General features: G+C 41.2%; 1 protein-coding gene and 1 long non-coding RNA gene across 3 annotated transcripts; one reads left to right on the top strand and one right to left on the bottom strand.

The window, feature by feature from the left end:
- Positions 1-1839: 1839 nt before the first annotated feature.
- Positions 1840-18470, bottom strand: SIX3 (SIX homeobox 3). 2 transcript variants are annotated; one of them, XM_054023142.1, is made up of 3 exons: positions 18394-18470; positions 6107-6772; positions 1840-3590 (listed from the first exon to the last, which is right to left on the bottom strand). In XM_054023142.1, the coding sequence occupies exons 2-3, from the start codon at positions 6676-6678 to the stop codon at positions 3398-3400; spliced, it is 765 nt and encodes a 254-aa protein (XP_053879117.1). In that variant the 5' UTR covers positions 6679-6772; positions 18394-18470; the 3' UTR covers positions 1840-3397. The 2 variants fall into 2 exon arrangements, with proteins under 2 accessions (XP_053879117.1, XP_053879116.1); XM_054023141.1 differs by lacking the exon at positions 18394-18470 and having other exon boundaries at positions 6107-7130.
- On the top strand, positions 6710-22974 carry LOC128834428 (uncharacterized). The gene is made up of 3 exons (XR_008444423.1): positions 6710-6782; positions 22168-22263; positions 22502-22974. It is a non-coding gene; the product is annotated as an uncharacterized LOC128834428 (long non-coding RNA).
- The last annotated feature ends 221 nt before the right edge of the window (positions 22975-23195 follow it).

A 23195-nucleotide genomic window follows, 5' to 3' on the forward strand; every position in this document is an offset into this window, starting at 1 on the left:
TATAAATAATGTCGATAGCTGCCCTGGCAATGATCTTGAGTAACTCCTAGATGCTGTGATTTTCTCTACAAGGGCCTTTGCTCCTTGCTAACACATATTGGGGTTGACGAAGAAAACAGTTATAAATAACTCAATTCAAACGCCAGCTGCCTGCGAAGATGCAGTTACTTTTGGAGTATGTTGCCCCATGTTAGTATTTTTCCTGCTCTTTGAATCTGCACGGGAAAGGACTAATAATATAATTTAATTTCCCCATGCGATATAATACGATTCTCTTTTTCACTTATCTTCAAGTCAACGCTAGTTTTGCATACGTCACGTTATTTAAAAAAATCCTTCTATGCTGCTAAATATGTAATTAATTTAGCAAAACTAATTTGCAGCATATTAGATTCAAGTTATTCGTCACGTTAACAGAACGCTGTTATTGTTTTGTGCATGCCTGAATATTAAATATGGTGTATCTATAAAATGATGCACATTTCAAATTATGTAAAATTCAAATGAACTTTTCATTTGAATAAAAACGGGAATGCACGTGTAAGTGTAAATGCTGAATCCATTTGAGAATTATTTTTATTATTTTTCCTTAGCAGGGGATTTCTCTCTCAGGGAGTTGGATAGAGAAAGGGTACAGATGGGATTTTAAATGCAGGTGAGCAAATTCACTGATTTCCACGATTAGGGGGCAATTCCTAAACGCGTCTAAATAGATTCTAGCCCACTTTACTCCGTGACGTGTATGATAACAAAGCAGCAAAATACAGGCGTTCTGATTGGAAGCCTTCCAGGTAACAAGGTACAGCTTAATGACGATGACCATAAACGATAAAGATAAACATTCTACAGACTCTTTTTCTCGCTTTCTCTCTCGGTAGCATTTCAAGTGATCACACAGGTCTATATCAGTTACTGTTTCTTAACTATTCCTTCATTTAAAGCTTTTGGGCAATCTTCCCTAAAAATATCGATGGTAATAAACATGTTCCCAACAACTGTTTGTGCTGAAAGGAAGCTGAGTAAATACACATAGGATTTTCTGAAGGATATAAAAGATCTATAAATATATTTGCATTTCAGCTTATTTTCAAAATAATCAATAATTTCCAAACTATAGGGCATGGGCTTTCCTTTCTCCCCGTAGAGGTTTCTTTTGGAAATGCCTATAGTTTTCCCTAAAATTTCAGGAGCTTCCCATTCAACTTGCCCGGACCTTCAAATAGAGGAAAAAATGCAGCCAAAACAAAGTCAAATCGGAAGTCAAAATTAGTTCTGAAATGGTCAAGAAATTCCAGGCACGTTTCTCACTAATCCTAATAAGTTTCAAAATTGTATTTTCAAGTAAAAACAAGTTTAGAATTCACCTCTTGTTAATTCACGGTTGAATAATCTGCCTGGGGCTAAGCAAAACTTTAATGCAAAAGGTGATGCTGGAATACTGTTAGTCATGCAAATAAAGGCTTCTTTCAGCACATTACAATATACTTAGGATTCAAGGGGAGGAGCTGAAACCTGATTAGGGAGAGTAGTTTATAGTTTTTGTTTTCATTTAAAGCTACAAACAAATACTAAAACATCTTAAATGGAGAAACCTGCTAATCCCAATAGATGGGCAAAGTGATCATTTAGGCTCAGAGTTTTTTTAAAAAATGAAAAAAATGTTTGAGCCAGTGGTGTGAAAGCAGGATTGAAAGGACATCACTGTGTCTTGGAAACACAGTCAGAGCAGTGGCTGTATCAACTCAAGGGGGCAAAGTTTGCCTATACAAAAGTGATGTTTTCTTTTCCGTCCCCTTTACAGACACTGTTCATTTCACTAAGGCAGACTTTTAATGCAAAGTTATTTTATATTATTTTTAAATTAATTTTAAATGTGCGACAAACACAGCACTTTACTTCAAAACACAGAGAAATTAAAACCAAAACCAACCAAACAAAAAAGCTAAACCCGCCTCGCTGCTATATACACACAAGTAAATTCCAGATTCCACTGGCGTGCATTGCTAACCAGCCTGAGCGCTTCAGTACATATAAACTTGAATAATTCATAGTGGCTCACCTAACCAAGCAAAGATTAAACAATTATTTCTCAGTTAGGGTGTGTGGGGTAATATCTAGATATAGATATATAATTTGCAATAGACAAAAACACCAACATCGCTGAATAGATAAGAAAATGGAATACTGTATTTGATTTAGAAAGTTTGTACATATAGATAAACACGCAGTTAAGGAAACAATAGTATAAGCGTCCTACGTGGAGTTTAAGAAGAGACCCCAAAGCTGCTATGAAATACTCAAAATAGCTTTTGCATAAGATAACTACAGTTGCACTCTAAGCTGTTTTCTATCGCTGAGGTCCCTTTTTAAAACCTAGCACGTCAGATCGTGACAGCTAAGTTTGTGCAAGGAACACCAAGTCAAGGAAAATAAAAAGGAGAGAGAGAAAGAGAGGTGGAGACAGAGAGAGAGAGAGCGAGAGAGAGGAAAGAAAGAAAGAAAAGAGCAAATATCATATACAGGCATTTCTACACATATATTACAAACTGGGAAAATGACCGCATCATTAAGATATACATAATTCATATAAAATTTTGAAATAAAAATAAAAATCTGTTACAGTCATAACTATTCTTTTTCCACATTTATAACCAGTACCCACACAGGCAGTGACAGAAGTGTAGAAAAAAAGGTGCTTACGAATAAAATGATTGTCTGCTGAACAAAAAAACAGAAGATTGCATCTTGGCTGGACCATCACTTGGACTTAAAAACAGAGAGAAAGAGAGAGGGGGAGGGAGGGAGAGAGAGAGAGAGAGAGAGAGAGAGAGAGAGAGAGAGAAAGAGAACCAACAAAAAGGCGATAAACATTTGTTATTTCCCTCTTCAAGGAGTTCCTTTTTATTTTTTTTATTTTTATTGTTTTTATACAAATTCGATCGGAGTTTTTGTTTTGTTTTTGTTTGTTTTTTGTTTTTGTTTCTTTACTATAGAGAATATTTTTCCCAGATACAAATTTAATCATCAGCATCATCATTATCATGCAAGTGGGTGAAATGCGTCCATGGAAAAGCGCAAAAGAGAAATCGTGCTTGTCCTAAAAAGAATGCAATTGTCACTTTTTTAATATAATTATTATTATTCCCCCCGCTGCAGCATCAGTATCAGTGACTGTCTGTTGAAGTTTTAGCTCCATCTCTTGGTGGCGGCGGTGGCTGTTGATGGTGGCGGTGGATTCTCTTTTTGTTTGTTTGTTTGTTTTCTATTGTTTACGTATTTGCTTTGCGTTTCTCTTGCTGAGTGTGTGTCTGTGTGTCCTGATTCTGGGGCCGTTGGTCTGTTTGGTCTGGGTCGGGGAGAGGGTGCTTGGCTGGTTGGTTTGGATTGTTTGCCGGTATCATACATCACATTCCGAGTCGCTGGAGGTTACCGAGAGGATGGAGGTCCCCGTCTCGGCTCTTTCTGTCAAACTGGAGACGCTGGTGGTAGGACTGGCCGCCGTGGACGGAGACTCGGCCGAGTTATGTGTAGGGCAGCCGGGCTCTGCCAGCGACCGCATGCCGCTCTGTCCTATCGCCTGGTGCTGGAGCCTGCATCGCATGGGGAGACAAAACAACGACACAGTCCTTCTGAGAGAGGAAGAGCGAGCCTCAGGCAGCAGCTCCCAGCTCCCCTCTTTCCCCAGCCCTTGCAAACACACCTCCACAAACAAACACTCACCACACAAACAGCCTCCCTCTGCAACTGGCTCCAGCCACATCCTCCTCTAGGGCTCAGAGCCCCACGCGCGATCACCTTCTCAGCTCAGCCTGCCTGGCTTTTTAATAGCGACCTGCAATCTATAGAGCGCTATCTGCCCGTGCACCGTGTACACACATCCATATGCATGCGTGTGTATACAGGCCATCAAGGTTCAATGAGTGAACCTCTCTCTCTCTCTCTCTCTCCGTCTTGTTTTGGTAAAGCTGTCGGCCGTGAACTGCATTGCCTCGGCTTCCTGTCACCGCAGCTGCAGACAGCCTCTTGCAAGTGTTTCAAAACAGATCGGAGAAAGCCCACTTCAGATATGATCGGGTGAAGCTCAGATATAAATAGACAGATCACAACTTTTAAAAAGCATGGTGGGGCGAACTCATTTATTGCGCCTGAGATTTTGTTTAAAATCTCTCTCTTTGTCGTCTCTCCCCCTCACCCCCCCCCCCCCACACTAGTCCATTTTTCCACCATAGACACCAGGGTATTGTGGGCCTAATCTAAACTAAGACAATATGTGTGCGTTTATCAAACGCACAGTGGCTATGGAAAGCTACAAAGAGTGTTCTGTAGTAGAGAAGAATAGCAGCTGAAACTGACCTATCTTGTCTGATAATATATATATTTCTATATAACATTTTTTAAAATATGTAAAGAAATACAGTGGTGCTCTGGAGAAGGGGTGGGGGAAACATCTCCCAAGTATTTAACGAAACATCTAGAATGCATTTTTTCTATCCCTCTAAAAGGGAGAACGTTTTAATTTAAAGTCTGATTCCGTTTTGAAAAACAGAAACTAAACAAAAGACTCCAAACTGCTGTCCCTCGCAATGTCAACACACGGGAAGACATTTGATTTTAAAGAGACAAAATAAATAAAACAAAATAAAAATCTTCAATTGCATCATCGTATTCTGAACATTCTCCTGCGCTTAGTTATTCGGTTCTAAATATAGAGAAAATTTAATTCAAGTATAAGGGAAAGAAGCTAAAAGTCCTGAACTGACCAGCCATTCACAACGCATAACAAACACTCCCAGTTGTTTATCAAAACGCACTCCTCAGTCAACTGATTCCCACCAGAGTATTTTTTTCATTTCAATGTCTGCAAATAGCAGAGAAATTTATATCGGTTTAAAATTTCCAGTCATTTTAAAATTGTTTAATTTTGGCGTGTTTGGTTATTTTCTCCCATTACAATTCCTGGTGTATTCTTTCTGCTGTCAACAGCGTTCAGTCAACAAAAGCATCCGTATGCAACTTCTGTTTATTTACTGTACTAAGCTGCTCTGCCTTCCATTTGATGGAAATCAAATAGTGAAGCAGTTGCAGTTTGTATTTTTTTCTGGACTCCGAATCACCAGTACCAACAGTACAATTAAAAGGAATTTGGGGGAGACAATATAAAAAAGAACAGCAAGTTCTATTTACACACTTCCAGCGATAATGAAACGTATTTTTTAAAAAATTAGTCTGTAAAGCTTGTTGAAAGGTCTATTTTAAATTTTAAAATAATGTATAAAAACTACGTTGAGACCAAACAGGAAATAGTTGAATTTTTAAGGTTTGCTTTCAGTGAACACTTTAAACACAAACACATACACAACACACACACTATATTATACGCACACAAATAGCTAATCATTCTGTGTACATCTATAAATATAAATGCGAAAGAAAATGCATTTCAGTGCCTCAGCGCTTTCCCCTATTTTTCCTTCTGAGGCAAATTAGTTTGTTTGTTTTTTATAATTAATAAGAACAATAGGAGAACAGCTGCTTTCTTTGCAGAAGCACACTTTGAATTATGATGTTTGTTTAAACTGTTTAGTGTGTGTGTGTGGGGGGGGGCAGATTCCACTAAAATGTGCCAACACGAGTGACATTTAAAAATAATACATCAAGCATAGTATTGTGTAGCTTTCCTTCACTTTTACCAATCCACAAGGAAAGGAGAGAACATTCACCGCACTTTGGGCAGGCCGTGTGTAAACCGACTAACGCACACACAGGTTTAGAAAGAAGGAAAGTCTTTTTTAAAAGAATAGACTCTTGGACACCCCCGGTATGCGTGTGTGTGTGCGAATAAACTTTGTTCTGGCAAGCAGCGAAGGCTTCCTGGTGCTGTGCTTCACAACAACTCCTTTGCCGGCTGCATCTTTGCAGCTGGAGCAAACAGATTGGTATGCAGGACTCGGCTTGGTTCTTTATTAATTATTATTAAATATAAACAAACAAACTCCCCCACCGCTGGGGCCCAAATAAAGAACTCCGAGAGCACTAACAGTCCTAGAAATCAGCCCAGCCCTGCCTCTCGCTCTCCTCCCAGGGTGGAGGTGCCGTGTGCACTGACCTGTTTTTAGCAGCGGCTGCTCTGTCTCTTTGCCTTCGGTTTTTGAACCAGTTGCCTACTTGCGTGGGGGTGAGGCCGGTGGCCTGCGCCAGTTCCCTTTTCTTGCTGGGGTTGGGGTAGGGGTCTTGCAGGTACCACTCCCTGAGGAGGCTGCGAGTCCTCTCCTTGAAGCAGTGCGTCTTCTGCTCTCCATCCCAGATGGTCCTGGGCAGCGGGAACTTCTTTCTCACCCTGTATTTATCAACCGGCCCTAGCGGGCGACCCCTCAGCTTCTCGGCCTCCTGGTAATGCGCTTCGAGCCACATGGCCTGCAACTTGCCATGGGACTCCTTGGTGAATTTGTGGTTCTCCAGGATGTGATAGAGGTCTCGGAAGTTGCCGGTGTGGAAGGCCACCACCGCCCGGGCTCTGAGGATTGACTCGTGCTTGTTGATGGCCTCGCATGCCCCTGGCGCCACGGGCAGCGACCAGAGGAACCTCCCCAGCCGCTCGATGTCTCCAGTCTCCTCCAGCGTCTCGCAGACACTGGCCACTTGTTCCGGGGAGAAGTTGAGTGTGGGCAGCTGAAACATTGACAACTCTTCTTGCGGTCCCCTGGAGCTGCCTCCTCCACCGCCGCCAGCACCGGGGCTGCAGCCCGTGCTGCTGCTGCTGCTGCTGCTGCTACTGGCGAGAAGTAAGGAGCGGTGATGCGGGTCGGTGGTGAAGTTTGGCAAGAAGAAATGGGTGGGATAAAGCTCTAAAGGGGACCTGAAAACCATGGGATGACCTGAGAGAGGGGGAAATAAATCAAGGAGAAAAGAAAGAAAGGCAGGCAGAAGGGAGAAAAGGACACACACACCCCGCACGCATCCACACACGCACACACACACACAGCCACATAGAGACACACAGCCACACACACACACGCACGCACGCACGCACACACACACACACACACACACCAACCTAGCACCGCCACCGAGTCAAGATTCAATGATTCAACAGCAATCGCCCTAATGACAACAGCCTCATAATATCTCCCCTAAATCCACAGTGAGTGCAGCATTGAAACATTTTGTTTCGCTTTTCTATTGGTCTTCTGAGTGTCGTTGTGGCGTTGCCATGGCACCCCCTGCCAATCACTGTCAGCCCTGCCAATCATTAGTGAGTACGTAAGAAAGGTTTTTACCACTTCGCGCAAATGCACGGGGGGAAGGGAAGCAGGGTGGTTAGTGGAAAAGGATTTTTTTTTTTTGTATCTTTTCAACTCTTAATCTCAGCACTTCCCCTTCTCTCCGTCTCTCCCCCTCCACACCCCTCCTAAATAAGGGATCAAATAATGCGAAAAGCAGTGTGCACATATTTGTTGAATGGGATGAGCAATTAGAGGGTGGAATATTATTGTGATCTTAACGAGCCTCGTTAAAGCTAAAGGAGATATGGGGGGAAAGTAAATGGGCCAGGCTGGGATACACGTTCGGATAAAGGGCTCCTAACTGAGACAATTTACACATGATTTGCACGTAGTTTCACTTCATTCTGCCTATCTGAACACTAATAGTGCCGAGGAAGAAAAGAAAGATGAGATCATTAGACCCATCCTCATGCCGGTGACCCTCCCAGAAGCAGCACACACAGTACGTTCTGGGTTTAGCTCTGGTTCCCTCAAGAATTTCTCCCCCGCCCTTCACTTTACAGGGTACCTGCTAAAATCCAAGTTTAACGGGACCTGCAGAGTCCCCTGCAGGGATGCAGCGCTGCCAGGAGCATCAGTGCTCTGAACGGGCCCTGTCTGCGGGTTTGAAGTTAGAGAAAAGCACTCCGAATAACTGGCATGTTAAACCCTCTTCTGCCTTTCTCTTTCAGCCAAATACCTCTCTTTTCCTTAGTTCCTTCTCTTCCTCTGCTTTTTTCTCCCTTTCCCTTTTTTCTTTTCCCTCTGTTTTTTCTTTCATTCCTTCTTTTCGCACATCCCTCTTTTTTATCCTCTCATTTTTCTTTCTTCTCAGCTAGCCACTCGCGTACGTGCCAACCACCGTTTTAACATATATTTCCTCCTTTACATACAATTTCTGCCCCAAACTTTGGGGAAAAGAAAGAAACCCATTTGACGATTAAATTAAAGGTGTTTTTTTTTTAAGTGTGGGCAAAGAAAGTATTCTTGCAGTTTTAACTCCATATTATTCCAACTGCTAGCTAGACTCCTGGATCTTGCTCCCATGCAACTATATTTATTATTAGGTATGTTGCTTTTAAGAAGATTTAATCAGCATCTTGAGCTGGTAACTCTTTTGTTTAGTTTCTGTAGCTATGGAAGTGTGATTTACAGAGATTTGTACGGGTCATGGACGTCTTTCCAGACTTACTGTGTATATTTAGACAGGACTTTGCTTGGTGTTAAAAAGTGTATATTTTGAATAGGTTCACACACAGTAGCAAACAATACCGACATTGTAAAGGCATGTACAACGAGTATTGAAACGCAGCATCCAGACTTCAACTAATCTGCCCTCAATAAAGCTGAAATAATTATCCTAAGCCGCCTTTCTAGAAGAAAAATCATTGAGGAATTCAAAACTTTTTTAAAGATCTTTTCTGCATTCCGATGCAGATCTAGGGGTGAGGAATGGAGCCCAAACTACTTTCAGACATCAATGGAGGGAAGAGAGGGGGAAGAGATATTACAATTAAAATGTGAAAACATAGCGTGACTTGGCCTATCCGAAGGATAATAATAATGCTGCTATGGGTGGTAGAAGTTCTTTAGCTGGACTCCGAACTGGTGGTGATCCCTTTCACAGCGCACTCCTCATGAAATAATTCCAAGTGGCAGATGAATAGGTCCAGTTGGAAGAGCTGCTGGACTGGAAGAACCTCGCTGTATTACACATTCATCACATTTTCACTAAACTGTCATCGGTGTGCTCTGTTATTCATCATGAAAATAATTCGCCCTCTTAATTTTTAGTGAGCTGCTTAAACACTTCTGTTAACATACTTGGGGGAAACTTTTTTCGTCTGTCCCCTCCCTTTCTGGCTCATATTTCCAGTTACACAGCTAAGGAAGCAAAGAGACGACTCAGCCCCTCCACCAATCTACTTGAAAGTATTAATTGTACAACAATATGTTTAGCCAAAGATTTTAATACAGAAAAAATCTTTTCTTTGTAATCCTTTCCTTTTATGTAAAGGATTATATTAAAAAGGGGGGGGCGATTCCTGCGAGGGGTTTCTTAATGTTTGATTCAATTTTATTAAAGCTGAAAATTAAACTACCCCCCAAATTCATTTCAAGGGTCATATCAAAAAGGCCCTTCTTGTTTTCTAGTCTTCCACACAATCATATTCTGTTCACATGCTTAGACGATGCTCCTGGTATTAGGATTCCGGGTGAACTTTGCAAAGCTACAAAAACTCACACCAGAATCTGCCTCAGCTTGTTTCAGGTATAATCCGAGACCAACAAACTGCTTTTCTACTGAGAATTCTGTCTGAAAAAGATGCGTTCTGGGCTGAATCTCAAACCATGATTAGATTAAAAAAAAACCTGATGTGCCTATTAGCTAATACGAAGGTCTTAACAGAGCTCTGCATGTCTTACAGCATAAGCGATATTTCAGCCCGTGAGCTATTGCACAGTTGGATGCAACATCCTAAAATGTTTGAGGATACTGAAGCAGCTCACTCACCAAAGCGAGTTACTATGGCACGATATACATTAGACAAATCTTGGGAACGGGACTCAGTGTTTTCCTAGCGTAGCCGGTGATTCAGTTCTCCCCTAAGCCTGTTAGGGACACATTCTCATGTCCTTAAATGTACAAGCAGATAATTGTTGGCGCTCTATCTTTGTGTGAGGAGGCCAGGGTGTAAATGGCTTTTAATGACTGCAGCTGCTGGCTGAAAACTGTCAATGGAATTGGCTAATTCAGAGCCCCCGAATCTTGCGAGCTCTCTGCATAGTGCCGCTGAATCCGGACGAGCTGAACTAGAGAGTTACTGTCGAGGGGAGAGATACCAAGCCATGATCGCCAGCAGCAGGGAAAGCAAACAAGAGGACTGGGAAAGCAAACCCCTCTCGACTCGGAAAATCCTTTCCGGATCCTGTAAGTTTCTTATTCACACACTCAAGACCCGCAGGGAAGACTCTTGGTTTTGTTCTGACCCCCCCAGCCCCAATTCCCTACTCACTTGGTGGCTTAGGCGTCCGAGGAAATGATAAGAGTTTTCTCCTTACTGATAGACATCTTTACAGCGCTGGGGGAATCTTGGTAGCTAAACTCCATTTAAACTTAATCTTATTTTATCCCACATGATTCATTGTTTTAACTCATATAATGACATGTGGCTTTGCAGGGAAGAGCTGGATAGAAATTTGCTTTCCTTTCTGCTGCGCCAAGAAATTCATGTCAAGTTATGTGTCTCTCTGTTCAGCGCGCTGATGTTTCCAGCCTGCCCTGTTTCGGGGGTACTTTTGTGAGAGAGAAAGGCGAGGTGGGCTCTTTATTTTACTGCTTGCTTTGATTTGTAGCTCCCACTAGGTTCTGGTTGTCTGCTGCCCAGTAAGTGCCCCCTAAGCCTGACTCGAGAATGACTAATTCGGCGCTGCGGAGTGTTTTGGTTCAAACAGGGGTTCGGTGCCATATCTCATGTGCCTGGTCACCTTCTAGGTAGAGGGAAAGCTCTAAAATACAGTACCACGGGTCCGAGGCGGGTGAAATTAAGAGGGGGAGAGAGAGAATCAGGCAGGTAAAGGAGAACTGATCACATCCATCTATTTTTTATTAGGATTTAATTGATTTTTTTGTCATTCGTAAGTGGCAAGTGACGACAATATTGTACAGCTGTTTTATTTGAAATTATCCTCCCTTTTTAAAGCCACGGTTTCCCAAGATAAATGACTGCGTATTTGATGTCTGTGTCAGAGCTGGCCCGTTCGGCTCCTGTAATTCAATCCTGTTGATGTAATGAGTGCAGTATATGCTGTGTAAAAATGTGGGCAAATCATTTTTAACGGTTTTGGTGGGTGTGAGAGGCAGGCCGGGTATTTTATTACTTGCCCCAAACAATACCAAAGCTACGAGATTAACCTCTCCCCTTCCTTTGGGTAAACACGTCCATTGGTGAAAAATATGAAATATTTAGTTGGGAAGGGAATTAAGGAATTAAATTTGTTGCAATTCCAAAGTCCAGAGTTCTTTAAGCAGCAAACTTTTTCGATTAGGCGTTTAGCTCAAAAGTGAACGTCAATGCAGTATGCTTCCTAACGATAAACCCACATTCCTAATTTTGAAAGTGTCTGTTTAGCAGCATAAGCATACATACATCATCTTGCTTCTGAATTAAATACAACTCTTAATGATGCAGCATTATCAACAAGGGACACTTGATTGATTGATCTAGGTATGATATATGTGCTGTACATCTAAATTAAATATTAAGTGAAATACTTAGCTCTAATTAGAAAATGTAACCTAGCAATGAAAAGTAGTAGAAATAAATTACAGAGGGAGAAAAAAGCCCTCCAGCCTATAAAATGTTACACTGATGAAAGTAGCATGTTTAACAGTCATGTGTACAGATGCTGACATATTAACAACAACCAGCAACACTGAAATGATTGACATGTCATTAAGCCATCACGCTGATTTTAATAATTCTGTCAAAACCAGAACATTTTAGTCAAGTTTTTTTTATTTCCTTTCTTTCTTATTTTTCAGTACACTAACCCCAAGAAAACATAAATAGGTGGGGGGTGGGAGGAGAAGGAGATAGGAAACTGTTAAGGATTTCCCAAATACAAACAAACAAACAAACAAACAAACAAACAAAAAACACCATGAAAACCCAATCCTCTCCGGGAGATAAGGTTTTCGAAGAGAGCTGGGTTTCTTCTTATGCGATTGTGCCTTCAAAAGGTAAACAACGACACAGTTGCCTCAACTTTCCCCTTTAATAAAAAGTTCCTGGTGTGACGGAAAATCTGAATATTTTATCAATCTCTTTTAGTGACCCTCATTAGGTGGGCATCCTGCAAAGGCCCTGGCGTTATAAGAAAGCTGCCCAATCAGAGCATTTGCACGCCTTGTTAGCGATGGTTAATGAAGCTTCCCCATACACTGAAAGAAAGGCCCCCTCAATGTAGATTTACCTTATGTCAACTCGTTACTTCTAATGAATCGCATCAAAATTCTTCTTTGAATGGGACTAAAGCACACAGAACCTGCAGCCCCCTGGATTCCGCCCCCCCTTCTCTTTCTTAAAGAAGAGTTTACACATGCCAGACAGCAGAGCATCTGAGATCTAGGTGACAACGTGCATTTATTGGAATGGAAAAATATATACTCGCCTATGTAATATCAGAGCAAAGTCCCCAGGGCACCATGGATGTGGTCCCTGTAAGCTAGTGCAATCAAACATTCCTTAAGAAAACATTTATTGAAATGATTCGGACACACTCTTCCTTTGACTTCTGAAGTGCACACACACTGCAGGGTGAGGTGTATCAAATTATGGACGCTTCGCTGCTGCCAGGTATACATTTGCTCTTTGCCTGTGATTTGTAGCCCTTGCGCCCTTCCTCCCTCTGGGCTAGCACTTTAAAATCAATTAGTATGTTCAATTCTTGAGGTAAATTATTCAAACAAATGTTTGGAAGACCCCAAGGGAGAATTTGGCCATAACAAAAGGTTTGATTAGCTTTATTTACCCCAAAAGCAACAAAGGCACAGGGCTGGGAGAACAATCCACTACATCAGTGCCTGGCCAATTAAATGAAAGTCATTAGCTTCTTCCTGAAAATCCTATCTTTAAAATAAAATGGGGGGGTGGGGGGAGAGAGAGAGAATCGGGTGTTTTGTGATATTTGTAGCACCAGGATTTTTTTAAACCCTTACCCACTAGAATTTTTGCTCGATCTAAACAATAGAAAACCCATAATACAGATTATAACATTCACTGATTCTAATCCATTATCTGCCCGCCACACTGTCTATTGATTCCCATATGCTTTCCATAGCTCTCAGTGACTGAGCAAAGCTACAACAGTGCAAGACACTGCTTGAACTATACCTAACAATTGCAAGACTGTGCCTGTTGTAAACATGAAGTGTTCCCAACTTTACCATTCAGCTGTGAACAAACAAAAAGTAAATAAATTGGGCTTTAATTGTAACTAAAAAACGAGCTTGCATTCTGCTAAAAAACACAGAGAGAGAGAGAGATTCCCGAGAAACAGATCTATTTGGAGCCTTTTCCCTTTTGTCCCCCTACTTATGTACTTCTAGCACATTTCAAGATCATCACGGAGCTCAGCATAGATCTACAAGGAAAGGTCCTTCTTCTCTCTTGCCTTAACTTTTACAACCTCTGCAAACTCTGGTGAGCAGAGCTAGCGAGCATTAGCTCACCAGTTTGTGGCCCTGTGCCAGGAAGAGCCTGCGGACCCAGGCTGTAGACGAAGGACGAGCTAAAAAAGTTGTTTCTTAACTCTGCACCCCAGAAGACAAGAGTTCGAACTTTTTCAAGAATACTCGGGAAGGTAAGGTAAGGTATATTTGGAACAAGATCACCCTCTGATGGTCTCATCCATAATATAATTTGCATGTGTGTGTGTCTGATATGACCTCAACTGAAAACGACTAAAGAGAGAGAAGAAATAGGGACATCAACTGCGTTAACCTGATTTTTTAAAAGAATGCAGTAGAAACAACGTGTCAGAAACCAGAAGACAGATAGGTCTGAGCCCCAAGAGAGCACGTTGGCTTGTCCCTTTCCTTTTTAACTTTTCTGTCCTGAACACTGCTCCACCTTGCCAGCCAATGGGTCATAGGCATCTACATGGTTAAATAAAATATTCTCCCCCTCCTCCCGCCCCCCCAAAAGGAGAGAAGCCGCAGGATATGCAGGAGATAAACCTAATTCCTTTTATATACAACCCGGAAATAATCCATTCCGAGTCTGGACTGGGTTGGTGAGGTCCAAATTATGGCTTAATTTTTTAGATTTCATTTGCTTTAATTAAGACTGCCTTTAAACGCGAAATAAATAAACGATCTATTGGCCTGGTAAGACCTTCTCAAGCTAATATGTGAAACTTTAAATAACAGCAGGTACAAATTTGCCCTACTTAAGGCTATAAATGATGCAGAAATTCAAGAGCCTAAGAAGTTGGCCTTTGTACAGTAACTCGAATAGGGAAATTGCACTATACATAACCAACTATTTATCTTTTTTACTGAAAGTGTCAAATTCTCCTTAATGATGGCATAGGTGAAGTTGTTTCAAACTGACCAAAATGGGCATTATTCTTTATCATGTAAATTATCGTTCACTTGACCCCAAGTTAGTGGAAATGCTTATACGTGGATCACACTGAAACTTTTTTAAACCACAGAACTAAACAAATATTTGACAAAATCCGAGGCGGCAAATTAAGATAAATAGAATTCTTCAATTAAAAAGTGGAAGGTTTTAGGAACGTTCACTAAAATCTTTGATCATTGTGACAAACTTTAAGAATCAGACATTTTTAAAAATATTAAATTTATGCTTTCTAGATGTCACAAGAAATCGGTGTATGTAATCTCCCAGCACAAGAGTAAAAGAACAGAAAACATATGAACCATAGGAGTGTTAGATACATAAAAGACCTCCAAGTAACAATTACTCTAATACATATTTTAAAATAGTAAAAGAAATGAAAAGATATGTAACATTCGTGTACAACAAAAATGAAGGTTTGATAAAGAAGATGCCGCTTGCAGTTGCTATTTGATTGGATAAATATACTTTTGGCATGGAGTGACATGATGTTATTTTGACACAAAATGATAGAGTTACTGGAGCTATAAAGACATAGATACAGATAAATACAGATATATACACTCATTTATAAATTAGTGGGTACATGTGGTATGAAATCAGAGAGTCAATGGCGTACAAAGTGATGCAGGAAAATACAGCATAGGTTCAACGCTGATCTGAGGTAAGTTTAATTTTTAACTCCTAGAGATTATTGGAAATCAAATAAAAATTCGACATGCATTGACCCATTAGAGGATTTAGCAGTGAGGAGCGAGAGATTTTCCAGGGCTTTTGTCACTAATTTTTCAATGCTCTGCACTAACTTTAAGAAAGTGTCAGTAGAATAACAAATTGAGGGCATGAAAGGCCATAGAGAGAAAGCAAGCAAGGATGCTCTTGACTTCTTAGCAGTTGCTTAGAAAGGAACTCGAGCTTAATATGAGGACTTAATCAGTGGATAGCACAAAGCTGGGAAAAGGGGAAGAAAAAAGTTGGACTCAGCACGTGCAGTTTGGTCAAGTCGCTTGATTAAGCAGTGAATAAAAAACTCCAAGGCTCAGAGCCTTTCAGTGCAAAATCACCTTCTGCCTTCAACTTTTCTAAACCGACATGAAGCCGCCACTGACAAAAACTATATTCAAGCAAGAAACCTGGGGACCTGGGAGTGGCAGGGTAAGTCTTTAAAAAGAAATATGTATTTCATCGAAGGAATAGATGTTCTAATATTACACACAAACACACACACACACACACACTATGTGTGTACAAGGATGGATGTACACGTGTGTGTGTCTATATGTGTGGTTTGTATGTATTATAATATAAATTATGCTATATGTATGTAGCTATATAGATATATTTGCGGGTATGTATAAAAATCTATATATCTGTGCATCTATATGTACACTTGTTATATACACACATACAGATCCATATATTATGTATATGATAGATAGATATAGTATAATTTAGCCATTTAATAGACCTAGAGAAGCAGATTTTCTCAGAAGATTCTGCTATCAGACTCACTACTTCCTTAAGAAACAGCTGATTTTAAAGCCAAGCTGTAAAGATTTTTAACAGCTTAGCGAATATCACAGATAAGAAATATCCGGAAGATGCTACTAGGACATCAGATTTTAATGGGCTTCTTCACTGGTGAAGGGAAACTTCATTCTGTTCCCTGTACGTATAATGATGTAGACAGACTTCGATATATACTCTATTTAATCGTTCTGTGTGACAGAGCTGTTTAAGTGTATACCATGCCTACATTCTTTGTATCAAGACCAAAAGGATGCATTGTTGAAAGAAAACTATTCAAAATCTTTCATCTGATAGAAACGATCCAGCAACTGTGAGGCAGCTACAGTACAATGGTTCTGTCTACATAATAGTATCTGATAAAAATACAGCGTGTCAGTGCAACAAAAAGTTAAAAGTCTTAAACGTTTCCATCTTATATATTGTATGTAGTCAATAATATGGCAACCCTGCCTGTCCCCCCACCATTATCTGGCACATGGCACTTTAAAATCGAGGACATTGTGTTTGAAATCCCGGGTTCTAGGCACAGAAAGAGGGGAGCAATAGCTTTCTTACCTGCTGCAAGGTAAGTTAAGCGAGGGCAATTAAAGGTGTAATGACCATAGGGTAAATATTCATTAGGAAGAGGAGATTCCTCTTCTAAGACCTTGTTTTTTTATTTGGAATCCATATCATATAGTCTAATCTATTACCAAGACCAAAGATTTAGAGGGAGATTATATCTACCTAATATTTTCTTTTTTTCCAGACACTTCCTTCAATGAGATAAAAAAAATTAATCATATGCACGTTATTCTCCTTTGCTGCAAGAGAAGAGTGCTAATTACCAAACCCCAAAATGTGAAGCAGAGAACATTTGACTAATGTAGTTAGCAACTCTGCCTTGGGTAGAAGCATTTAGCTAGCTAACTGGGAGGGTGTTTTGCTGCTCATTCAATCCAGTGAGATGGAGTTTTCCTCCTAAACTACTCTCCCCGAAGAGTAGTAGCTCTTTTCCCTAGTGCAGCCATGAGCAGCTGAGGATGGCGCTCATGTGTCTTAATAGGGTCACAAAGGAGGTTTTAGTCTTTTTAATTTCTAGCCACAAGAAGTAACGTATAATTCTTGGTTTATATCATATAAATAAATGAATGCAACAATTAAAAACAGTGGCACATCTGGCTTGTGAGATCTGCCCCAGTGTTTCTGTCCAGTTTATTTTTATCAATAGGATGGTTGCTTGGTTATGAAATTTCCTTTTGGGTTGGGTTACACCCTGACATCCCAGCGTGCGTAGGGCGCACCAAGCTACCTCCTAGCCCCCCTGACACGCAAATGCATAGCCCTGAAGATCTGAGGCAGGAAACGGACAAATTGCCTGATGTGACCTTCAGGGAGTACATTTCAACTGCTAAACATCAAGAAAGTGCTTCTCTCGTTTGCAGGCGCCATATTAATGCAGGGAGCTGCTGAGTTGGGGAGGGGCCAGTAAGCGGGGGGGGGGGGGGGAGGAGGGAAGGGAAGGCAGTTTCACAGTTGGACAGTTGATCTAGTTTTACACAGTTGTTAATTCAGACTGGACGAACTCTCGACGGCTGCACGGGAACAGCAGTGCTTTCTGAGTTCTCTCTCCCCCCGAGAGGATGGGCTTTATAATAGTCATCTCTGCCCTCGGACCCCACATTGCAAAACAGCCCTACCGCTCTTTTTTTTTTTAAATGCCTTAAAGCACACCCTGAAACTGGAAGCACAGAGATAGCATGTCCTCGTGTGAGACAATGTCTGACTCTGCGGGATTAGCTTCTCTCTTTTTTTTATTAATCACTTTTCAGAAATTCTAACCGGTCCTCAGGCAATAGTCCAAAGTCATTCATAAAACAACGATTGTGCTAAATAAACCGATCAAACTCCCCCTCCTCCCCCCCCCCCACACGCCCTACCCCGATTTTGCTAAAATCTTTGCCTTGTTGAGACAGACACGAAGAGGCTGGGTCCTTATTTTAAGGAAAAGGGAACTTTCCCCCCATGCTGATGAAGTTTCGAAAACGTGTACAATTATTTCCGAAATGTATGTGGAGTTGGTTTGTGCTTCATTCTTCACCCTCCTAGTTTTAAAACGACTATAGCATTCAACCTAATACTTAACCAAGAGTTTTTTTTTAAAATACGTTCTACTGATCTACGTTAGCTGGTAAATTATCATAACGTAGTGCAAATACCATTTAGAATCGACACACTCCATATCTGAAAACTGGATGCAATTCTAGGAATCAAAAATAATTCATAACAAAATACCCACGCTCATTTCTCTCTCTCTCTCTCTCATATACACACACTCATTGCATGCTGTCCCATATTTTTGTCCTTTCTCCAGACTGCAGTTACTGAAGGTCAGATGGAGAGGTCATGGCTCTGCATCCCCTATAAATAGATTTTGATATTTAGACAGCTATTGCTACTCAATATTAACTTACAGGATAATGGCGAGAGATACCGCATGCACTGAACCTGTTATTCACGAGTGAGCAGCATCTGTCGAATACAATTCTCGTCTTTTGCCCTGTTTGGACATAGCGCAATCAATAGGGAGAAGGAAGTCTTGAAGCTGTGCAGCAATAGAGCTGCAGGTACAATACTGAACTACACAGGGGCTTTAGCTTAGCCCAGTAGTCAGGTACAGGCCGGTGACACGTGGTTAAACAGGTGGGGGTAATTGAAAGTTTCCAGGCAGACTTGGAGTGGACTTTTAAAAGCGTAGGACAGTCTCGCTTGAAAAGATGACAAACTTGGTCTAATTTAATGTTAACCCACAGAGACACCCGGTCTCCCCTTATTACTTTAACATGCGTTGATTCAAAACATATAAAGAAGTAGAGATTCAGAATTCACCGTTAACCCATTTATTAGTTCAGACGATTCAAGGAAGGGGAAGGTCTTCAGCTGTAGGTAATATCTTGAGGATTAAAAACAGTTGGGATTGAGCATACTGTATTCCATTTTACCAAAATACCCCTTTACTTCTAAATGCCTGCAATCTTTCTTTTTCTTTCTTTCTTTCTTTCTTTCTTTCTTTCTTTCTTTCTTTCTTTCTTTCTTTCTTTCTTTCTTTCTTTTTCAGTATGGCCTCTATTTTCATTTGGTAATTAAAATGAGATGAACTCCTGTAACTTCCGTGGTGTGTAACAAAATCCAAAAACAAACACACAAACCAAGCTCAGGAACAACCTCTGGCTGCTGTTAGCGAAGGTGGTGCATTTTTACAAGGCTGTATTGTTATCATTTTTACTTATTCTATAAAGATGTCGACTACATTTCATTTGATAATAACCAGGATTTGAAGCTGTGAAGCAATATTTGTGTGTGGTTTGTTTATGCAGAGGTTTGTGGGGGCAAATGCGTGTCTGAATGTCACATTCGCAAAACCCGCTATGGAATGTGAATATGAGGTTTAGCACGAGAACAGCATTCTTCTTCTAATGTACAGTTTTGCTATTTAAAACATGATTTCTAAGCCTTTTACAAAGCAAATCCCTATTTTACTGGCAAGATTGCAGCTCTCAAGCTAGCTTTAATTAAGTTCTTTTGTGGGAGAAAAAATGCATGTCTTTCTATATTTACATCGTATTTATGTGGAAATGTTGTGATGCAGGTTCCAGTTTCTTTCTGTATGTGAACTTTATCAGATAAAAAGTATGGAGGGGAGTGAAGACTTTAATTGAATAAACAGTGTCTGAAAGAGAGTTGGGAAGTTTTTTTTTTATCCCTGCATTCGTTTGACTCAATCTTTAATAGGTACGAGCAACATCTGGTAGTTTAGGGAAAGTTCTTATTTGAAGAAAAGGGATTATTGCCAGGAAATAGGCACAAAAGAAGAAGTTTTAGTAAATTCAGACTCCATACAGCCGTTTTTTTCTGACATACTTTCCCAAAGAGTCTAGAGGACCAGATCACTTACCTTTCTGATCGGGGACTTGTGCATTTCGTTCCCAGAGTAAATTCAAGCCATATCAAACTACACGAATCCTCCTTATTAACTGTACTTGTATTCACTTCTGCCAGGCTGTTTTGCTAAGTGTGCTTGAATGGGTTCTATTTTGTTGGGGGGGGGCGGACTGGAAAGAGGGGGGAAACGCAGTATAATTATTGTAAAAATTAAAGTCGGTAAGTGTAATACTTCCAGGACAGTTATCCAAACACTTATATGGCGCATTGTTTGTTAGTGCGCACATAGTGTTATGATCTTCAGCTTTTTTAAGAGAAGAAAAGTAGAAGCAATTCTGTAAACAACTGGGAACATATTGACGACTGCAACTTTTTCAACCTTCCTCGCCAGACAGAAAAGGGGCATCAGCCTTCCCAACAGTTATACGTTATTTCATCTGCCAGCCACCCTTCCTCGGAAGCTTGACGCAAGGTCTGAAAGTGCCCCGTGCTAGGTGCAGAGCTATCTCTAAAAACATTGTCTTGGATTAAATGGCTCTGAGCATTCAGATCCCCAAGAGCAGTTTGGGATCAAGCAGCGCAATTTTGCCTAAAGGATGCAATGATGCAGTAATAACCCTCCCTCACCACTTCTCTATATACAGCAGAGTACCACAGCAGTGACACTCTGAAAATAGTTGCTTCGCTCAGTGTTGGTAACAATCGGGAGAAGCCCTTAAAACGAGTGCCAGGGCCACAATGAAAGAATTTCACCCTTTGAGGGGATTTTGTGGGGGCGAATATTATATATCTCGTGTTCGTAAATCAAAGAGGAGATTTTGCGAGGCGCAGTCCCATATACCTTTAACTACAGTGATTACTAAATTAATAGCAGGCACTAAGACAGATGTCAAAACGTCTTGAAAATGTTTATCTGTGAATAATTGAGAAGGTGGTAGGACGTATTATCTGATCGTATAATGAAATATGTATGAGGAACAGCTGTTCGCAATAGTCACCTCCCGTTGTTTCATTAGTTTAGAGTCCTCCTCATTTAAACAAGCGCTTTAATGAAGTTGGTCATTTACTTATGTCCACTTTTGTTCATCATCAGAGATTGATGATGTTCGTGGCCCCACGAAAATACACAGGAAGGAGAAAAATGCTTTCCACTGACTCATCTCTATCTTTCTTCTGCCTGGATAGGAGTTCTGGGGCATTTGACTCCTGCACTTCCCACTAGATTATTAGTTCCTGGAGACAGACACACATATTGGATTAGTGCGTGTGTGTATCTATATATTCGAATCCAATACGAATCCATATGGCTCCCCTATTTCTGCCTGGCAAGATTCAGCTGTCCAGGATTCCCTGAGAGGACGGATCTGAGATGCTCACCTAAGAACCACCAGCTAATAGTCATTTATTAAGATTTCAGGCTGAACAGCAGCGGACTCCTAAACTGCTTATTGTTGACACAAACTTCCAGACGTTAAGCGTATGCCTTTGCACATCATTGTTAATGTGTAGTACCAGATGTTGCTTTGCAACCTATTGTCTGGAGACACTGTTTAGTTCAGGTTAAAATATCTTTACTCAAACTGCTCAGTTGGCTATTGTGTGAGCATTAGTGAAGTGTCATGAAAAGGTAATGGGAAGTACTGGGAGGTTAGCTCTCTGAGTGTGTCCAGGAGGTCCTTGGTTCATGGTGGGGTTACAATGACTATTGACAGCTTTTGTTTTCTCTCTTCAGAGAACCCTTTTCCTTCCTCTAAAAGGATGTGCCCCGTTTTCTTTCCCTTAGTAGCTTTCTCCACCTATGTCATTAGACGGACCAATGTTTGTTTTTCTAGTTTCCCTAAATCGCCCCAAAGAGGAAAACAAATCGCTTTGTTGCGTCACCACCACCCGCAAGGCCCAGGGCTGGCTGGGGGGGTGGGGTGTGTGTGCTAATTTTGGTCAGGGATTGTTTGCCGAGGAAGGGGGGAAACTAGGCTCTCAAGTTCATCTCAAACTGGCTGAGCCCGATCTCCGGAGAGAAAATACACCCTGCCTCCAAAAGTTCACGGCCAAACCACCCCAGCCCTTGCCTCACCTCTCTGACCTCTTCAGCATCTTCTCTGTCTTTAGGCTTTTCCCGCCTGCTTAGCCGCCCTAATGGCAGACAGGGCAGATGGGAATGAGCGGAGTGGCACAGCTCCCCGGGACGAGCAGTAACAGTGAGCTCCAAACAGAAAGGCGAGATATTTGCTAACAAACTCCGATCGTGCTATTCTCCTGACCATAACCTGTTCGGTTTTGTTCCTTTCTTTGCTTGTACCCCCTAGCCTTGCCAGCTGCAGCCGCGGAGGTATGTGAAGACTTATGCTCCGGGGTGGGGGGAGCTATAGACATAAATCGGATTGTCCCCCCCAATACTTCTGGTACGTTGTTGTTCTACATCTATATGGAGATAATTATTTATACTCGAGAGCGTGCAATTAGTTACGAAGACTTTAATACTTCGGATTTGTTTCACTAAATTGAGGGCATAATACAGTGACTGAGACGCAGTCTGTCGGACTGGGATCTGGGTGTTGGTGGGGAAGGCTTGTCAATGACCTTTAGAATAGCCAAAGTTATCTAATATTTCGACTTCTCTTTTACACTCTTTCATTCCAGCTGGTGTTTCCTCCACTCTCACGCGAGACAAAATAAATCGGAGTCAGTTTCACGATCCCTGAGATTCTGAGTTCATTTACTCCAGATTTATACAGGTGTAGCCTTATTGACTTCAGTGATATCTCAGTATCACTGCGAGTAGACTCAGGCCAATAGCTCCGGGACTAGTTGCGCTGAACACTATAGAACGCTATTTTGTGCCACTGGAGCGCAACGCCACACCATCCGAGCATATTTCCTCATCAGCTAGATAATTCACCAGTAGTGGAGACTGTGAGAGCATCTTTCAGCGGTAGCAGATTTACACATCAAGAGAAACCATGTTTCCCCTTCCCGCTCTGAAGTTTGCAAAGCCACTACAGGATGCAGTTAACTATGCATCCCCGTAAATGCCCAAGTGATAAAAAAGCTACATTTTGTTTTTCAGCATTGAGAGTGCAGCTTTTGCAAACCAATGCACTATATAAAGTAGATGTATTTGTGTTATTACTCGCATTTTTTCCTTGCGCATAATCCCTTATGCCTTTTATTATAATCCTACACATTACAGTTAATCTGTAATGATACTGCTTCAGAGGGACCTGTTGCACACAGTGATGGTAATTTGTAACCTTGGTAACAGTTTTAAATAAAGATTATAACAATGATGTCAACTGTATTTATTCACCATACTGTAGGAGGGGTCTAAGGATTA

Source organism: Malaclemys terrapin, chromosome 3 (genome assembly GCF_027887155.1).
Source record: "Malaclemys terrapin pileata isolate rMalTer1 chromosome 3, rMalTer1.hap1, whole genome shotgun sequence".
NCBI lineage: Eukaryota > Metazoa > Chordata > Testudines > Emydidae > Malaclemys > Malaclemys terrapin.